Below are 20,428 nucleotides of genomic sequence, written 5' to 3'. Positions count from 1 at the left end.
TGAGGCAAGTACGACTTGGTGGAGGGGAGTTGTGTTTGGAGCTGGACCGCCTGGGTCCAAATGCCAGCTCCTCCATGATCCACTGTGTGATGAGATCTCGGCCTGCTGCTTGGCCATCGCGTGCCTTGGTTTCCTAATTGGGTCGTGAGGCATGAGTGCATTGACACGTGACACTTAGAACTGCTTGACACAGAGCAGAGTTCAACAAATGCTAGCCATGTAAAGTCTTTTCACCTCTGAGCCCTGGTTTCTTACTTATAAAAGGGGAACCATGATCCCACTTTCACAGTGATTCCTGAAAGGACCAACTGAGCGAGTCCACCCAGGCAGGTTTGGCCGCAGAGAAGTGACGCACTCAGAGATGCCTGCGTTGACCTCAAGTGGCCCCCGGCTGCAGCACCTGTTGAGTGGAAATGTGGGCCATCAGGCAGATTGACAGCTGCTGGTCTTCCCTGGCTGGAGTTCTCTGGACTGGGCAAGAGCCGGGTGTGGATGCTCAGCCTGTGTTCTGCCTTTAACACTGGATTAAGTGACCCATGTTGTTGGCTCCGTAGGAGAGCTTCTGAGTTTTCCTTCAGGAACCTGCCAGGGTCTGCTGCTCTCACAGCCACCAAGCCAGACTGTCCCCAGCGGTGCTGGTGCACCAGGGCCTCCTGAGCACTTCTCCTTTCTCCTTCTCTCCCTCTTCATTATGATTATAGTTGTCCTTGTCATGGTCTAGTGGTCATTGTCCTTGCCCTCCTCCTCTTTTTTTCCTCCCTCTCTTTTGGAGGGCATTTCAGCATTATTTACTAAAATTTTGATATTTACAAACCCAATCATCTAATAATTCTATGTCAAATGTGTTCAGCAGAAATACTGCAGCACAAAAATAGTAGCGATAAATAGTCAATGCAGTATTGTGATTTGGGGAGGGGGATCAAGATGGGGGTGGGGTCAAGAGATGAAGACGATAAAGAAGCCTGAGGAATTCAGGACCCTGGTTCCAGCAGTTACTGGTTCCTGGTCTGCTCCTGCCTCTCCCTGCTCTCCCTGGAAGTCTCTGTGCATGGTGGTTAGATGCCTTGGTGTGCATCCTGGCCCCGACAGCTGTGAAACACTGATGATGGACGTACACTGTGAACACGGAACACGAGCCTCCAACATGGTTCCAAATTCAGCTCTGGTTGGTGTAATATGGGAACACCTATATGACAGAATTGAGGGGTTTTAAGAGTTACTAAGCAAAAAGACAAGGAGAAAATGATAAAAATGAACTGGTCTATTTCTGGATGCCAGACTGTTTATGTATTCTAGCTCTTTTTTCCCCCCACATGCAGATTTTAACTGGCCCTAGATATTTTAGCTTTGACTCAACCCATCTCAGAAGGTTGTGAGATTCTTGTGACATCCATTTTAGGGTCTTGGAAGAACCCGTGACTTCTACTCTCCTGAGAGGAGGGAAGGCAGTATCCTGCCCAGGCCACTCCCTACCCAAGAGCTCGTAGGAGGAAAAACCATTGATGGCGAGAAAACCTATGCTATCAGAAGCAAAATGTCATAATTTATCATAGCATGATGTATTTAAGATATGTAAATTTCATCCTATGTAAGTTTTTCCTTAAAAAAATCTGATCAGTAGAAATAAAATGGTTTAGAAAGAAAGAAGGAAAGAAAGAAAAGAAACTGAATAAATATTGCACTCTAGTCAATGAAATGCATCCTAAAAAATTTGGGAGGAAATGTACTAATTCTGCAATTTAGTTGAAATGTACCAAAAAAGTATTAAAATATAATAAATTAACTAATTAATGAACAGAGGGATGACTGGAAGAACAGAAATGTGATGAAGCAAGGAGAGGAAAATCTAATTCTAGTTTCTAGGGGGCAAGTATTTTTAGTGTTTGCTAAAATTCTTGAAATTTTTCTGGGTGTTCAAAAACGTTTACTATTAAACATTGCAGAAAATATTGTAAAGCTACTAGCACAAAAAGAGGGGAAAATGTCTGGAAAATAAAAAAGTACATGCTGGAAATATTCACAAACATTTTAAATGCTCTTTGAGTACATGGATGTTGAGATGAAGAAGAGCAAAACTAGGCCAACATTTTTTCCTGAAATAGATTCCTTTTTTTAAAAAAAATCTTAGAAATTACATGGATTGATTTTAGAGGAAGAACGTACCAGGCTAGGGTGAAGCAGGTGGAAAGGTCCTGCCTGCTCAGTGAAGCCTTTACACCTGTGGTCAGAGAGGAAGGGGTGTGGCAGGCACTGCAGGCAGATGGAAATGGGGTCAAGGTCCTATGGGGTCTGGAGGCCATGGGGAGGTCTTCTGGTCTTGAGCTCTGAGTGCCACAGGAAAGCACCCGAGGTCCCGAGCTGGGCTTCAGAAGCACTGATGTGGCTGCTACGTGTGGAGCCTGGAAGGCCCAAGGTTGGAATGGAGGCAGCGAGGCAAGAGGGAGCACTAACAGGAGGTGGAGCAGGGATGTCATGACCTAGTAAGCTGGCAGTATGGAGGAACTGAAAACTGACTGTATTCTGGGTCTGTTCTGAAGGAAGTCAAAAGGATTTACTGGAGGGTAACTATAAGGTAAAAGAGGAGAGAATTGAATTTTTTATCTAAACAGCTAGAAAAGTAGATATGCATTTACCAGGACAGTGAGAGTGGGGGAGGTAGAGGGAGGGGTCAGTTCGAGAGTTTGATTGCAGATCTGCTACTATGAGATGCTTATTAGACCAGCTGGAATGTAAGGTTATGGGATGCTGGGGTCCAGGGGAGCTTCAGGTTCAGGCGTGATTTTGAGCATCATCAGCATGTAAAGTGGTATGTAAAGCCATCAAAGTAGATGGTGTCAAGGTCAAGAAGAAAAGAGGAACAAGATTGAACCCTAGTGTTCCACTGTGTAGAGTCAGGAGGATGAGGAAGGTAGCGGTTGCCTGAGCACCCCAGAGGAGTCAAGAGTGTGTGCTGTTTCAAACACTGCTGTCATCCACGCACAGTGGCGTGCCCCTGTAACCCCAGCCACTCAGTAGGCTGAAACAGAAGGATTGCAAGTTTGAGGCCAGCCTCAGTGACTTAGCAAGACCTTGCCTCAAAATGGAAAATCAAAAGGGCTGGGGTGTGATTTGGTAGTTGAGCACCCCTGGAAAATGAGAAAACTGAAGTGCTGGAAGATTCAATGATTTGACCATGGTATTAGATATATGAGATAAACATGCAATAAGCAGTAGCTCCATTTTTATTTATTATTTACTCATTTATTTTGCTATCATCAATACTATCATTACTTTTGCTCTTCTCAATAGGGATACACAAGCTTCAGCCAAGTTGGGATTGAGTTGGTGCTCTGAGATCTCTTTGCTGTCAGGGGCTGGGCTGGGGCAGTGCTCACACCCTGCCTGGGAATGCAGACTTTAATTGGGACATGCTGTGAGGTGCAAACAGCACCCAGAGACAGTACAGGCCTTGAGGACTGTGCTCAGAACTTCCAGACCAGGCATCCGGTATGAGCATGCTCATGAGGCCGAGGGACAGAATGTTTGCAAATGAAATTGTCCCCACATCTAAACCCTGTGGTCCCAATTTCAGTTGCTCATAAGAGGCAGAGAGTACCAGCTTAGGCTAGAAGGGAGAGATGAAGTGGAATGAAATATTTCTCAAAGAAATTAGAGGTTTTTTCTTGAGAGGAAGCATGGAGCATAAGATATTTTTTTCCATTTCCTGTCTATAAACTTCTGAGGTTAGGAAGTGTGTGTAACCATTACTCAGGAACAACTGGATGTGATCAAGATACAGGTCAGGGTGGGGACCTGGGCAGGGTCATATCCATCGGATGAGATTTAGCTCCCTGTGCACAGAAGTTCGTGAAGATCCCTGCTAGCCAGCCCCCTCTCAGAGACTCCTCTTGGGTCAAAGTCTTAGTTGGCCATCTCTCTCTGAGTCCCCCTTAGCACTGTCCTGCAGGGTAAGGCTGTTCCACCAGGCCCCACCATAAGCTTCCTACTCTGGAGGTACGTGGGTTGCAACTTGGATTTGAGAGCTCTCTACCCTACAATTCTGAGCAAGCTGTTTTGCTCATGGTAACCCAGTAACAGTCAGGGGCTTCCTGCCTGGGTTTAGGAAAGTAGCTCAACCTGAGAACCAGAGAGGTTGCAGAGCCACTCAGGGAGTTCAGTGGCATGGTCCTGGCACCAAAGCACTTCCCCAGGGAGCCGGCCTGTGGGTTAGCATGCCAGGAAGTTTGCTGCTACCAGGGAGACGGCACCATGCCTGATACCCCAATGCACAGCTCGCTGCCAGGCCACAACTCAACACGGAAGATTTGCATGATCTGAGCCCAACTCAGCTGCAGTGGCACCTGCCAGTGTGGCTTCTCAGAGCTTGCATAGGCTCTAGCTCCATCCGGCCAGTGAACTTCCACCTTGGGGAAGCTCAGGAAGCTCAGCCCAGGCACAACTCTGTCTTTCCATGCAGAGGCCCCATGAACTCAGTCTGAACTCTGGCTCCATTCAGAAGGCCACCATGTGCTTCAAGGAGGGAAAGAGTGAAATCCCCTCACTTCATCCCCACTACCTCCTGTAAGCCCAGGCTTTACTCTCAGATAAGCTGTTAATGCAGCATAGATGTCCTAATCACTCCTTTCAGATGAGGGGCAGGGCAGCAAAGTGGAACGGTGAATGACAAGCCCCATCTGCAGGCCACCTCTGCTTGCTGGCTTCCTGCACACCACCTCTCTGTAGATCTGCACACAGTGCCCAAGGAGAGCAGAGGCAGAATTCAGAAGCAGAAATGCAGGCTGCAAACTAAAGAGCCCTGACCACTCTTTGGGACTGAATGTTTTATACATTCAGGCCTGACCCCTGTACACCCACTCACTCATGGGTTGGGAAGAGGGGCAGTTGGAAGGTGTGCCAGGTCACCAGGAAGTAATTTGTGTTTGCCAGGCCCCTCTGAAGTGGAGCAAGAGTCCTGTGTGAGCTGTGGCCTCTGCAGCCCTTGTGACCTAACTAGGCGAGATGGCCATCATCTCCATCCCACCCCTTGATAAACAAAGAGCTGGCGTTTGTCTCTCCTCTTCACTAACATGGAGGCCTAAACTCTGCTGAGCTTATCTATACAATGGATTTCCTGCTGGTGTTGGATCCTCCCCTAGCCCCAGTGAGTAATAATTTATATCGCCTGAGCACACAGACATGCTGACGTCCATGATGCTGGTGGCCTTGGCAGACCCCGATTCCCTCAGTCTGGGTGGGGATCTACAGACGTTAACCCCAGCTGAGCTGACCCACACAGAACATCCCAGTTAGAGAGAGGGAGCAAGAATGGAGAGTCCTGAGAGGGCCTGCAGAGTGCAGGCACCCACCAGCCATGCATTGAGGCCTCCTGTGCGCCAGGCCCAGGCCGGGTGCTGGGTGTTCAGAAATGCAGACACACAGAGTGCAGGAGCATTCCAACCCGCTCCGGATCAGACTTGGGTGATTAAGACCCAGAGCTTAGTTCTGGGGCAGCAGTCAGAACAGAGCTGGCAGAGTGTTGAGGAAGGGTAGATAGTAGAGGGAGCTCGAGGAAAGCATCAGTTCTGAGTTAATGAAAAGCTTTCCTTTCCTGGAAGTCGGTCCTCAGCACTGAGGGCCTGGAGGTGTCGGGAAAGGGAAGTGCCCTTTGGGTTGAGTTAGCACCACCCTGTGCCTCTGTAGTCAGTTTGGGCCATCAGCCAGGGTATTCCAAGGAGGCCCTCTTCTCGGGTACTCCAAGGAGGCCCTCTTCTCGGCTGCTCCTCCGCCCAGGCATGCGGGTGTTCAGCCTCTTGTCAGAATACCAAGGCCCTGGCTGTTTGAAGGGGAACTGGCCTGGCTCCTGCCAACAACCTCTCTTCCTGACCTTGATAACATCTGGGTGGAATTTTTTTCCCTTTATATACTTAGGCCCATTGGTGTTTGCTTTGACTTTGGATTACGGTATGATTGGCATCTCTGAAATTTCAGGCCCCAAATGTGTGCCGGGTCCTAGAACTGTGAGAAAGCTGGACTTTTGCTAATGGGATTTCGGGTGTGTCCAGGTGGAGCAGAAACAGTGCACTGGTAACTGTTTGCACACAAAATGCAGAGAGCAGCCCCAGCTGGCGGGGAGGGGTCTTCTGCCTGGGGGCAGTGATGGGTCAGGCCTGGTGGGAGGAAGCCTGCGATGGAGTTGGGGGAGGCCTCCTCCCCTTCCTGCCCTTCCTCACCCTACATCCTTCATCACCCTCCCCCCACGTTCCTGGCCCTGGAGTGACCAAACTTGCAAACAGGAAAAGATGTACTAACTGCAAAGAAATGCAATGGGTCCAGACTTAACCCCAAAGCAAACCTCATAAGTGTGGGGTTTGGAGCATGCTTTAAAATGACCGTCATTGTCTGGCTATGTGCAGCGAGGAGCTGCCTGGGGTGTGAGATCAGGATGGAGCTGGGCTTGGGGAGTGGGTCCTCTCCAGGTGCCTCCAACTGGAGAGGAAACCCGTGCCCCACACACCGGCTCACTCCCTGACTTCTCTGGAGTCTCTGGGGTGAGTCCTATCTTATCGGGTGACTTCATTTCCTCTAGTTGGGTGTTCACAACTCTCTGGAAGGTTCCAACCAGTCAACCACACTGATTGTGGTGTGGGAGCTTCTGACATGCTTGATTGCACTTTCCCTTTGGGACCTTGGCGGCCCAGCTGAGTGATAGCTGGAGAGTGGAGGATTGTGTTTTTTTTTTTAAGATAAGGTTTGTTCCTAAGTATGATGAAGTTTCCAGATGCCTCTGGGAAACTCTGAAGGCGTGAGGGCCTTGCAGTTGCCCTTCTGGGCAGCCTCCAGCTCCAAGACCCCTTGCTCAGGAAGTGTCCCATGTTCCTCTGGTTTAGACACCTCTGGTGTACCATAAAACCTGGTTTGGATGGAAGGACCTTAGCCCCATAAACTCCAGGTGATCACATATCTTCCCTTCTGTCCTAACAGGCTTCTTCCCTGGAGAGGACCTCATCATGTTCAACACGCAGTGTCTTTTGAGGACCTAGTGTGGGATTTGCACAGAGCCCTATTTGCCATCTTTGCCCATGTGGCCCCGGTCCCCACAGCACCAAGGCCATACTCCTTCCCTTGGGATTTAAATCTTCAGCGTCTGGCTCCAGACTAACTCTCCTCTTTTTATATCTCCTTTCCTTCTCTCCTCCCACCCTGAACTTCTCTTTCTCTTAGAACAGTCTGTCCCCTTGGCTGAAATGTTCCTATAATTATTATTCCTGGCAAGCTGGAAGCAGGACAGCATAATGGGCTCTGGAATGAGACCACCCGGGTTCGAATCCTGGTGCTGTCCCTTTCAATCTGTGGAACCCTGGGCCAGTCACCTAGCTGTGTTGTGCCTTGCTTTCCCCATCTGTGAAATGGGCATAGTAATAGTTCCTTCCTGTGAGCAATAGCAGGTCCTTAGAGATGTCATGAGGATGAAAGCTCAAGCATTTGAAATATCTGACACGTAGTAAGAATTCAACATATGGAGGCTGCAATGATTAATAAAAGCTTTTAAAGAGCCTTCTCCGTGAAGTCATTTCCAAAAAAACTAGGCAGGATGAGCTTTTCCCTTTCTGGGCCCCGAACTAACCCCATAAGGTTCCAGTTATTTATTTCCAAGTCTGAATTTACCTCTGGCCTGAGATTTCTTAGAATACAGGGACTAGATTTCAGCAATAGCAACATTTACATCAGTGTGTGCCGGGCTCTCTACCGTAGGCTTTTTTCTCATCAATTTTTTTTATCAAGACATAAACATTCACCCAATTAAACTATACAAGCCAGTGGTTTTCTTATATTCACAAAGTTGTGCAGACATTTTAAGAAGAAGCTCTGCGTCCGTTAGCAGTCAGCCCTGGCAACCACAGATCTGCTCTCTGTCTCCGTGGATTTGCCTATTCTGGATATTTTGTATAAGTAGAAATATATAGTACACACCCATTTGCCTCAGATTTCTTTTACTTAAGCCCAGTGTTTGGGGATTCATTATGCATTCAAACCTATTCCTTTTTAAAGCTGAATAATACTCTATTGTAAGGATACATCACATTTTATAAATTCATCAACTAAGGGACATTAGCATTGTTCCACTTTGGGGGCTCTTGTGACTAATGCTGCCATGAGCATCCATGCTCTGGTTTTCGTGTGGACATGTGTTTTCATTTCTCTTGGGTACATACATAGGGGTTGAATTGCTGGCCCACATGGTCACCTTAAATTTGACTATTCACATCGGCATTTGCATTCCTTTCAGTGATGAATGAGGATTCAAATTTCTCCATTTCCTCACAAATACTTTATTCTCTTTTTTTTATTATCGCCATCTTAGTATGGAGTATGAAGTGACATCTCATTGTGGCTTTGGGTCACATTCCCCTGGTGGCTAATGGTATTGGGCATCTTTTCATGTACTTACCAACCATTTGTACGTGTTCTTTGGAGAAATGTCTAACCAGATTCTTTGTCTGCTCTTTAATTAGGCTGTTTGTATTTTTGTTGTTGAATTGTAAAAATTCTTTGCTTATTTTGGATACAAGTCTCTCATCAGATATATATAATTGACACATAGTTTCTCTCACCTGGAGGGATGTCTTTTCATTTTTTTGACAATATCCTTAGAAGCACCAAAGTTTTAAATTTTGACAAAGTATCAATTTTTTCTTCTGTTGCTTGTGCCCTTGGTGTTATATCAAATAAACTATTGCTTAATTCAAGATCACAAAGATGTACTTTATACTTAAAAAGTCATCTTTTTTATAGTGAAAAATTGGGCTTCATTTGTGTACAGTGAATCAAAGAGCATTCCGCTGTCATGTATAACTGATTAGAACAAATTGAAAAAATAAAATAAAATAAAGTTATCTTATTGACGATAACCCCAAAAGGAAAAATGACTCTTTGCAGACCCACTTTACAGATAAGGAAATCAAAGGGCCAAATGCCAGATCTGGGATTTGAACTTGGTTTCAGTTTCACTCTAAACCTCATGCCCATCTTGCTGTGCCTTCTCCCCAAGTCTCTGTACCTCTGCGTCCCTACAGGGCTTGTGCAGTGACTGGTGCACTGTCGGCCCACAGGTCATGTGAGCTGGGTGGAGGAATGGCAGGCCCTGGCCCGTGTGCACGTGCCTCGCAGGCTGGCTTGGGTGGGTTGGGGCTTGCTCCACTGACGAGATGCGAGAAGTCACCTGGCATCTCTCCTCTACTCTGCAGTGTCTCATCGTTGGGGGAGGACCATGTGGCCTGCGCACTGCCATCGAGCTTGCTTACCTGGGAGCCAAAGTGGTCGTGGTGGAGAAGAGGGATACCTTCTCCCGGAACAATGTGCTGCACCTCTGGCCTTTCACCATCCACGACCTGCGGGGCCTGGGAGCCAAGAAGTTCTACGGGAAGTTCTGCGCCGGCTCCATCGACCACATCAGTGAGTAGAGCCTGTGGGTGGTGCTCCAGGAAGGTCGAGATCCTCCCTGGGTTTGACTCTGCATCTAGAAGGCCCAGATAGTCCCCTCTGGGAAATCCCTGGAGGCTCCTTGCTTCCAACTGGTGCATTTGGTGAAGGCCTGCTTTGGACCTTAACACTATGCTGGCACATAGTAGGTACTCAGGAAAATGCTTTGCGTCCAACATGTACAGTGAGGAAGAGGCAGCCACGGTCCCCAGATTTGGGACTCCAGAGCTGCCTTCCCTGACCCAGGGCTTTCTGCGGGGATGGGTGAGAGGTCAGCCCTGAGAGCCACGTCCTTATGAGAACAAGAAGGTGTGGGGAAGGGGAGCAGAGTTCGGGTGAGAATGACGAGAGGGAAATATCCGCCACACTGGGCGTGATTTGTTTGGACACAGGAGAGTTCGCCAGCAGTGGCCTCAGAGTTTATTCCCTCTTTGGGATGTGAAAATTCCGAGAGTCCAGTGGAAAGAAATTTGGATTTGCCCAGAAAGCTGCAGCGTCAGCGGTCAGGATGTTCTGCCCCACCCTTGGAAGAATGTGTGGTGTCCGTTACCCACGTAGAGCAAGGACATTGAACACCGCTTCTTATCAGACCCTCCTGGGAGGCAGCACAGCCCAGCAGGCCTGGTGGGCCCAGGGCTGTGGCCTGGTCTTCCCAGCGGGGAGCCCCTCCTGCCCTCACCCACAGGCTCTGTCTCACCCCTAGACCTTGGAAAGAAGTGCCAGAAAGGCTCTGGGAATGAGAGTGAAACATTCAGAACCATTATTGTGGAGGGGAGCTCTGGCCCTGTGAAGAGAGGTGGGGGAAATTTATTGAGCACCTACTGTGTGCTGGAACCAGAGAGACTAGGAACCTTGGCCCTGTGAGGAGAGGCCAGGCCTCCCCTGAAGGAGTTTTGTGGCCAGAGGTGGCCGGGGCTCTTCCTAGCCCACTGACTGGCTTCTGTTCGGACCATCCCTGCTCTCTCCAGCCCCAGCTGAATCCCGTGCTTGGCCTTGCTCAGCAGTTCTCCGCAGGTCCTGTGTTAGCAACCTCTTCCACTTCCCACTGAGGTGGTTCCCACCCTCACCCCAGCCTCTTGCTCTTAGCAGATGGTCTCCCTCCTGCACTCTGGGGAAGAGAAGCCACTGATGCCACACCCTGCTCCAGCCCCTGTGCCTCCTCCTGCCTGCTCACCTGTTCCTTGCTTGCACCTGCAGTCGAGAGGTAGACCTGGACATCTCCTCTCAGACTGCAACCCCGCCTTGGCTCCCTCCCCTCCTTTTACCTGCTCCTCCCACAGGCCTTCCTGCTCCTCATGTCTCACTGACTGTCCAGTCTTCTGTGTGTGCCCCAGGACCATCCTTACCTCAGAATGTCCATTCTGGAAAGAGGAGTTGTGGGCTTTTGCACCATTCATTCCCACCTTCCCCCATGACAGCCCGATCTCTCCCCACCACCCAAGTCTGCAGAAGCCTCCTGCCCCCAACTTCCCTGACCTCCTGTGAGATTTGATATTCTTGGTTCCACCTCTCTTAGCTTCCAGGACCCCAGCTCAGGCCCTGTTCTCCACCACCACCACCCCACAACCACCGTGCCCGGCTCCATTCTTTTTACCTGTATTTCCTCCATTAAAGGGTGTGTCCCCACCTCCCATGCTGAGCCTGGCACCTGATACATTGTAGATGCTCAACAAATATTAAATGAGCTAAACCTGTGAAATACAGGGGGGCCCGTGGAGAGTTTAGAACTGCTCACTCTGTGGAAAAATACCTGGAGGGATGCCCATCTGTACAGAATGGCGGGAGTCAAAATAGGGAAATGAGGTTCTACTCATTGGAAGAATTTTGAGAGTAAACAGGAAGTGGAGAACCTGACCCTTACTTACCCTTGGAGGGCAAAGAGCTTAGGCACAGCCTCCCCACGTTGAGCCACTGGATCACCATCTTCCCTTGTTGCCCTTCACTCTCTGTGTGCTCCTCTTTCCATCTTCACCTTACCAAGCCCAGAGCCCAGCTCAGGAAGGAGGCAGGAGAGGCGAAGCCCCCCTCCCTAGGGCGTCATCCAACGCTAGAGCAGGAACTTTGAATCAGACAGATCCAGGCCCACCTTCTAGTTCTGCTCCTGTGTGACCTCAAGCAAGTCACTTAACCTCAGTTTCTCATAGATAAAAATGAGAATAACGAAGGTACTAAAGGGCTGCTGTAAAACACAGAGTGTCTGTCGCCAAAATCAGTGCTGGGGATGATCATGGTTGGCGTATTGCCACACCCTAATCCCTGAGCAGTGATTGTGCGGTGTTCTGCATACAGGAGGTGCTCGGGTGTTGCTACTGACAGTTCTTCTCCGCCTCTGTCTTCCTAACAGGTATTCGTCAACTGCAGCTCATCCTATTCAAGGTGGCCCTGATGTTGGGAGTTGAAATCCATGTGAACGTGGAGTTCGTGAAGGTTCTGGAGCCTCCTGAAGATCAGGAAAATCAAAGTACAGTGTAGTTTTCCTTTTCTGTCTCCAAGTCAGATATTGCAAACCAGAAGCTACACTTGCAGCTGTCAGAGGGTGCTTCTGTGAGAGTTATTTTTATTGAGAGCTGTCTGGCACACTTCCAGCCAAGGATAGTTTACCTTTTTTGACCATTGCTATTGCTCCTACCCTCCAGGGAGGAGGAGGGTAGGATTATTATTAAGCCATCAAACCTATAATTTGGTGGTCTTGTCCTTAGGAGATGCTATTTTGACAAATTAAGTCCAGTCGATAGCAGGAAAGAAGACGTAGATTTGGTGGTTGGTGAAGTTCATTCATATGCACTCCAAGTTATGCATGAGAGTTCACACGTAGGTGTGTGGATACACCTGTTGGACCCACAAGGTATTTCAAAATCTAGTACAGAAAGTGAGGCTTCTAGAACAACTATGAGATAAAGGTTCAATGTATTTTTCAGTCAATGTTTTTAGTTATACATGGACACAGCACCTTTTTTTAAATTTACTTTTACGTGGTGCTGAGGATTGAACCGAGTTCTTCATACATGGGAGGCAAGCATTCTACTGCTCAGCCACACCCCAGCCGCCATCAATAATATTTTAATCATATTGAGGTTTAACTTATAAGCCATAAAATTCACCCATATAGATATACTCTATTTAGTAACATTTCTCTTGCTTAGTATGCTTATTTAAGTTCAGATCCCTTAGACTCCCCGAGATCAGAGAGGTTGTCCACGAAGCCTCTGCATCTTTCTTACTGTCAATATCTTCTACTGCCCAGGAGGGGCTAAGAGTTCTGAGCCAGCATGGTGTTGGAAAACTCACAGTTTCCTGCTTGGGGTATACCTCGTTTCTCCTTCCCTCTGCCCAGCATTTGTGAGAATTTAAGGGAGCCCTTTGTTGGCTTTTCTAGCAGGACACTATTTATTACCTGGCACTCAGCGACGTGTGCTCCTGACCGGCATCTCTACTAGACACACAGGCTGTCCCTGAAAATGTTTTTACCCAAGGCAGCGAACTCCACAACAGAACATTTTGAGCATGAAGTAGAAATGCAAATTGTTTTTGTTCTCCATCTTTTGGGTCCGTTTAGCATTAAGAAGGTACTGAGTAATGTGGGGGAATGAGAAGAGAACACAGCAGAATCTAGTGAGAAAAATACTGTGCACGGGGGACTAGTTTAGGAATCATTTGGGATAAACTTCCAGTGAAGGCCAGTGAAACTAGGCATGGAGCTGCGTTGCTGGTTTACTTTGTCCCGTGCTGCACTGACACTAAAGCCAGCAGATGCCAAGTAGAGCGTGACCTTGGACTGCCTTGTCCCTTCCCCTGAAGGCTCTGCCTGGGCAGCATTGTCCATTTCTCATGGCCAACACACAGAGCTGTCACCACCTTCCTCCCACCGCTCCCTGTCGCTCATCTCCCCTTTGTGTCCTGCAGAAATTGGCTGGCGGGCAGAATTCCTGCCTGCAGACCACGCCCTGTCGGAGTTCGAGTTTGACGTCATCATTGGTGCTGATGGCCGCAGGAACACCCTGGAAGGTGAAGGCTCTTCCTCTTGGGATGGGGGTGGGGAGAGTGGGAGGGATTGGAGACAGTGGGTGAGATGCCAGGTGCCAAAGCTGGGGGAGCTTCTCAGAGGGCAGGTGTCCCATCCTGCCTTGAGGTAGGTGGGCAGGGCTCCAAGAGGCCGGGAGTGAGAGGGCAACCATTTCATGCTCTCTGGACCTTGGTTTTCCCAGCTCTAAACTGAGGGTAGCAGAACCCATTCAGAGCACTGTGCTGAGGATTGGAGACACTCACCTATTCTGCGATTATTCTGCGATTCCCAGACTCACTGATATGTAAAAATGCTTTATAAAGGTTAAGTGCTGTGGGAAAAATCAACATGCATTTATTGAGCACCTCCTGATGTGCAAGCCAGGGTGCCGAGCACTTTAATAAGTACTTCATCTGGGACAAACACTTCATGCGGTTAATGGTGTTTGTTCACATTCAAGTGCTCTGCTAACGGAAGGAGTTAGAGAAAGAGTCTCCCCCTCCTCTTTCCACAACGCTTAAGCACACCCACTGCTGGGCAGTTAGATAAGGTCTGCCAAACTGTCACCGTACAAAACCATGCTTCGCTGGGTCCTAGAGTTGGATGCACAGTGTGCTTTCCTGGGGTGAGATCCACTTTGGGTGAGAGAGAAACCCTAATAGTAGGAGATGCAGCAGTCACGTCCATCCCAGACCCCGAATCAATTAGGCTCCTGGGTGTCCTGATTTATAGTAGCAGTACTGATTTAAAACCACAAGTCGTAACGAATACGGCCCCCAATGGCATCTCTTAGACTAGGGACAACACTGCTTTTTGAGCTTGCCCCCCTTGAGGGCCACAAGTTGCCAGTGTCTAACTGGGAGGGCACCCCCTGAGCACAGGACACATGCCCTGAAATAGCTGACAGAAATTTCAGGATGTCTAGTCCTTCTGATTCAGGCCCTTCCCTGGGTGTTCTTTACCACCACCGCCACCTTCTGATGTCACTTCTGTTCCCTCACAATCAGTACCCAATATCTGACAGGACATCTTAGGCAATTCTAGCTTCCAATCTGGATGTGGTACTCTTTGGATTTCCTATGTTGTTTTGGTGGTTTGGTGAATAACTATTCCTGTAACTTTGACAAAGGTCTAATGAGGAACAACTTGAAGGAGAGGTTCCAAGTAGAAACCCAAGGTTTCAGTCAAAGGAATTTTGGGCAGAGGATTGGGCACCAGCATGAGGCCAGAGTACATGGTGAGAGGATGTGCAGGGAATTCCCAAGGTGATGCTGGGGCAGGTCTGTATCTGTGTGACTAGGGTCTTAGTTTGTTTTCTGGTACTATTATAGAATACATGAGTCTGGGAAATTTATTAAAAATAGAGGTTTATTTAGCTCATGATTCTGGAAGCTGAAAGACCAAGAGCCTGGCACCAGAGTCTGGCAAGGGCTTTTGTGCCACATCATTACATGACAGGGGGCATCCCATAGCAAGACAGAACCAGCTGACCAAGAGAGCCCCCAGGATGGCCTGTCAACTCACGAATTCATGCACGAATGAATCCAATCTTGAGGGCAGAGCCTTTTGACACAATCGCTTTCCTAAGACCCCTCTCCAGCTACCATGACATATAAATGGGGGGATTAAGCTTCCAACACAGGAATGCAGGGGACACATTCAAACCATAGCTACTGGGCCCTGGAATCAAGCAGCTAAGCAGCATGTCTGGGGTGGGAGTGGGAGGATTCAGGACCACAGGAAAACTAGATGGAAAAGGAAGAGGAGGAGAAGGTTCCACTGAGCTGTGACCACCTGCTGTGATCCTGCATCACCGCCTTTCAACACAAGTTTTCATATAAACCATTGAGAACCAAGACCCCTAAGGATGTAGTCCTATGTAGTCCTACACAGTCAAATGTACTAGACATTTCAAGAGAGCTACAAGAGTGAATGTTGAATGGCCTCCGCCTAAAGAAATAATGAAGGTTTGAGGAGATGAGCTAACTACCCTGATTTGATTATTGCTTATTACATACATGTATCAAGTATCACATTGTATGCCATAAGCATGCACAATTATCTTGTGTCAATTTAAACAAAAAATAAAAATTTAAGAAGAGCCATAAGGAATTAGAGTGCTAAATTAATTCGTGTTCATAATATATTTATTGGCTGTGTACTAAGTGCCTGTCACTGGGAATTAGTATATTAGTTTCCCGGGGATGCTCTAAGGAAGTACCACAAACTGAGTGCTATTGTGGCCTAGTCATGGAGGCTGGAAGTCCACAACCAAGTTGCCCTCGGGGTTAATTCCTTTTGAGGGCTGTGAGAAGAATGGGTCCCCTGCCCCTCTCCTGGCTGCTGGTGTTTGCTGCAGTCTTGGTGTCCCTTGGGTTATGATCTTTATCTTCACAGGATGGTCTGTCTCCCTCTGGGCACATGTGTGTCCTTCTTTCCCCTGTCTATGAGAACGTCAATCATACTGGAGTAGGGGGCTCCTCTGTAAAAGGGTGAGCTCTGGGACTAGTTACCTGCTGGAGAAGATCACTTGGGCCATTGCCAAGCCTAACTAATCAGGTTTAGGGAAGGACAGAGTCCCACTGACTTTGCAAGCCTCTCATGACATGTTGTTTCCTCTTGGGAGCAAACCTGTCATTTCTCCTGTCCTCCAGAGGCCTAGAGGCCTGGTTTCGCTGGCCCGTGGGCACTGAGGAGGGCTTTCTCCGTGATGGTTTTCGGTGTTGGTGCCCAACCCAGAAGACTGACTTTGCTGTCTCCTTCCCCCACAGGGTTCAGGAGAAAGGAGTTCCGGGGGAAGCTGGCTATTGCCATCACTGCCAACTTCATAAACAGAAACAGCACAGCGGAGGCCAAGGTGGAAGAGATCAGCGGCGTGGCCTTCATCTTCAACCAGAAATTTTTTCAGGACCTGAAAGAAGAAACAGGTGAGACCTTCTCCTCTGTCCCAACCAGCTCTTGTCCATATTTTCTGGGGTATCTAGAGGGGCACGGTGGCTTCACGGGCTCCTGGGACTGGAAGACTCATACTGAGAGGGTGAAAGCGGAGATTTCTCCTTATGGTAATAAGTGGGCAGTGTTCCTTCAAGGGGTTCTTGATGGAACATTCTGGATGTTTTACCTGAAAATGGATAACAAAGCACTAACTCTGTCGACATTTACCGTGGGCCTACTGTGTGCCAGTGCTCAGTATTGTGGAGTGCAAGATCAAAGTCGGCATGATCCTCCCCCACCCCAACATAGCTCCCTGACCATCAAGGATCCACATAAAGTGCCCTAATGCAAGATGGTCAGCGCTGCACCCGGGCCAGTGTGAGACTCAGGGGTGCTCTGGGAGCCAGGAACCTGCAGGTGGCACCTGAAGAAGCACACATGCTGCACGCCAGCTGCCACACTCCAAGGGATGTCCAGGGATGCCACTCACTGGCAGCATTTGACATCCAGCCACGGGCCTGGAGAACAGAGGCGCTGATTCACTCACTCAGTGGCTGCTACATGCCAGATACTGCTTTGGAGCCTGAGTTAGACCAATGAAGGAGACCAAATCCCTCCCTCCCAGGACCTGTATTCGTGCTATGGAGGGAGATAATCAATAAACAGATAAAGTGACAGGTCAGGCAGCCGTAAGGATGGTGGAGAAAACAAAGTGAGGGGAAAGCAAGGGATGAACCACCTGTTCCCAATTAAATAAATTCCAGACTTTTTCTTTTTTTTGGGGGGGTGGGGGGTAAGTACTAGGGATTGAACCCAGGGATGCTTAGCCACTGAGCCACACCCCCAGTCACATATATATATTTATTTATTTATTTATTTTTTCAGACAGGGACTTGCTAAATTACTTAGGGCCTCACTAAGTTGCTGAGGCTGGTTTTGAACTTGCAGTCCTCCTGCCTCAGCCTCCTGAGTTGCTAAGGTTACAGGTGTGTGCTACCACACCCGGCTTTCTTTCTTTTTTTTTAGAGAGAGAGAGAGAATTTTTTAATATTTATTTATTTTCTTTAGTTTTTGGCAGACACAACACCTTTGTTTGTATATGGTGCTGAGGATCGAACCCAGCGCAGCGTGCATGTCAGGCGTGCATGCCAGGCAAGCACGCTACCGCTTGAGCCACATCCCCAGCTCTTGCTTTTTTTTTTAAGTTGACTAACAATGTGTATTTTCCCTTCAAAAGGCAGTGTGATAACAATGTTAAATGCTATCTTCTGCTGGAGGTAAGCCATGTGCTTTTTGACCTCCAGTACAGCACCTTCACTGCTTTTCTGCTTTTCTCACTCAGAGTCACATTTAAGATACTGCCCATATTTCTCATTCAATGTCACATTTTCAACATAGCCCTCCTGACGGTCAGTTTTGGGGGCAGTGGAACATCTCACCAAGTAGGTGTCACTGCTTTTAAGCCCCAGATTGGCAAACCATGGCTGGCCGCATGTTTTTATATTGTGTTTGAGCAAAGAATGACTTTGTATTTTGAAAGTTGCTAAAGAAAAAAAATCACAAGTATAATATTTTTTGATGCATGAAAATTACATGAAATTTAAGTTTTGATGTCCCTAAGTAAAAGTTGGTGACAACACAACCATGCCTGTTCTATGAGTTCTTACAACAGGGACCGTATGGATCACACAGTCAAAAATGTTTACCATCGGACCCTTTGAAAAATATTTGCTGACCTCTGATTTAAACCTTTCACGATTTACTGTTGCAGATAAGACTGTTTCTGTTGAATCTATCTTTAAACTTATTTTCTAGGAATGAGATTAATTTTGGAACCAGACTGCCTCTCGCTGTTCACAATGAAATGCATCCAGTGACCCTTTGAGTTTCCCCACCGTTGCATAACTTTATTGAGTTTTAATATTTCCTTCCAGCATTTGCATCCTTTTGGATTATTTAAAAATTCTCCAACACTTCCTTTCCCTCAAAGCCAAGAAAACAGATATTTAAACCACCAAGTAATAAATTATGACGGGACATTGAATGTTTCAATGTGCTTCCTTTAAACTTTGCTGAGGTTGTCGCCTTGGGCCGTTGTTTCACAAAGTGCCCTCACACAGAGACAGCGACATTTCCTCTGGTTCTCTTGGGGGTCCTCTGCATTCATGGCTGTTCCCTACTCCTCTGTAGTAAAGGTCCCTGCAGTTGCCCAGCCCAACTCCCTTGTGTGGCGTGCGGATGGGTCTCCAGGTGTCTGTTCCTTTCTCTCCCTTCAAATAAACTAGTGCAATGGTTCTCCCACTCAAGTATGCATCAGAATCACCCGACAGCTTGTTAAAACCCTAGGTGCTGGCCCCATCCCCAGAGTTTCTGATGCAGTAGGTCTTGGATAAGCTGCTGATAAGCTGTGTTTTTAGGGACCACACTTTGAGAACAACTGACTAAGCTCTCATTTCTCAGTGTGGTTTTTGCAGAAACCCAAAGTGCAAAATAAATATTCTCCTGGCCTCTAATCTGAGTTGTTCCTACTGCTGCACCTGGGTTTTCACTTACAAGGAGGGAAATGGTAGGAGCATCCCTTAGTGTAGCCTGAGGAGAATTTCCACAGCTCTAGCCACATGGAGGGCACAGTGGATAGTGCTCAGAGCCACACAGGCTCAGATTCAAATCCTGGCTGTGTTGCTGTTTAGCTTCCATGGCCAGGTCCAGCAGTTTCTGCAACATCTTGCTCAGCTCCACCCTAGAAATACTGGCTCACAACCCCCGTGCACATTGTGAATTAAAACAACAACAACAATGTCCTTCTGTGATTATAAATGCTAGCTGTAAAACTCAGGTAACTTTGGGTTCTCTCTCATCTTCTCAGCCTTGTGTCTTAAACTTGGTCTTGCATGAAGATTCTGCAGATAAATAATGAGCCCTGCCATAAGTTGATGTGAACATACTTTATATACAGAGATACAAAAAAATTGTGCTCTATATGTGTAATAAGGATTGTAATCCATTCCACTGTGTGGTGTATTTAAAAAAATAATAAAACCAATTAAAAAAATACATCTGCACAGGGTAAAGGCCATCCTTGGTGGCCATGGCAAATTAAGGATGGGTGTCAGTAGAAACCAACCCTGAGATCTCTTAAGTCTAGGATCTTGGACTTATAGCCTTAGAATGGTATGAAAATAAATTTTCTTGTTTACATAAATAATAATAATAATAATAATGAGACCTGCAATGAGGCAAAACACAGTTCCCGGCACTCAGCCGGCTTTGGGGAAGTAACCTGGGTCTGAACACTTCTCTTTTCAGGGATCGATCTTGAGAACATTGTTTACTACAAGGACAGCACCCACTATTTTGTCATGACTGCCAAGAAGCAGAGTCTGCTGGACAAAGGTGTCATCATTAATGTATGTACCTTGGCTCATTTCTCACCTGCCTTTCCCTTTGTGACCTGGGCTGGCACCACCAGCAGGTGTGGGAGAAGACACTCTCCTGCCAGGAACTGAGCACAGGGAGGAGACAGAAGGGGCCTCCCACTTCCCCCATTCCTCGCCCTTTGCGTTGCTTGAGTTCTGGGTAAAGGAGCCACGCCCAGGCCTGGAGAGGGCTTCTGCAGAGCTGTGTGCTGGTGTTAGTCCACACTAACAAGGCTTCACCTACCCTGGTCCTTCTCTGGGAGGTCACATGGAGACAGATGGGGGCTGATTGTCCTGGTAGAACACAGAGATGCTTTCACTTGAAAATTTCATGCTGTGTCCCCTTGTTGTAGAATGGGGGAAAGCTCACTATTTGCCACATACTAACTCATAATCAACTGTTCATTTTTTATTTTCTGAAACTCAGTCATCCTGTCTACAAAATAGGAATGATTTCTATCGGAAAGGGTTCTTGAGTGGAGTATGTATACATACATACATGTACACATACATACGCACACACGGAGCACCTAGCTTGTGATGGATTTGCAGATTCCCTCCATAACTTCTCAGTCTTGTTTGGACACCCACTCTTTTGTCCTGCTGGCTTCCTGGC

At 47.7% G+C, this 20,428-nt stretch overlaps 1 protein-coding gene across 2 annotated transcripts in view; it reads left to right on the top strand.

The window, feature by feature from the left end:
- Positions 1–20,428, top strand: part of Mical2 (microtubule associated monooxygenase, calponin and LIM domain containing 2) — a 206,583-nt gene that overhangs the window by 69,522 nt on the left and 116,633 nt on the right. For both annotated transcript variants that reach the window (XM_071616384.1, XM_027942426.3), the window contains exons 4-8: positions 9,225–9,432; positions 11,804–11,920; positions 13,363–13,464; positions 16,234–16,389; positions 19,703–19,803. In XM_071616384.1, coding sequence (XP_071472485.1) covers positions 9,225–9,432; positions 11,804–11,920; positions 13,363–13,464; positions 16,234–16,389; positions 19,703–19,803 — 684 coding nt within the window. The remainder of the gene's footprint in view (positions 1–9,224; positions 9,433–11,803; positions 11,921–13,362; positions 13,465–16,233; positions 16,390–19,702; positions 19,804–20,428) is intronic.

This window comes from Marmota flaviventris, chromosome 9, assembly GCF_047511675.1.
Source record: "Marmota flaviventris isolate mMarFla1 chromosome 9, mMarFla1.hap1, whole genome shotgun sequence".
In the NCBI taxonomy this organism is placed as follows: Eukaryota; Metazoa; Chordata; class Mammalia; order Rodentia; family Sciuridae; genus Marmota; species Marmota flaviventris.
This window is presented reverse-complemented; position numbering and strand designations above follow the sequence as displayed.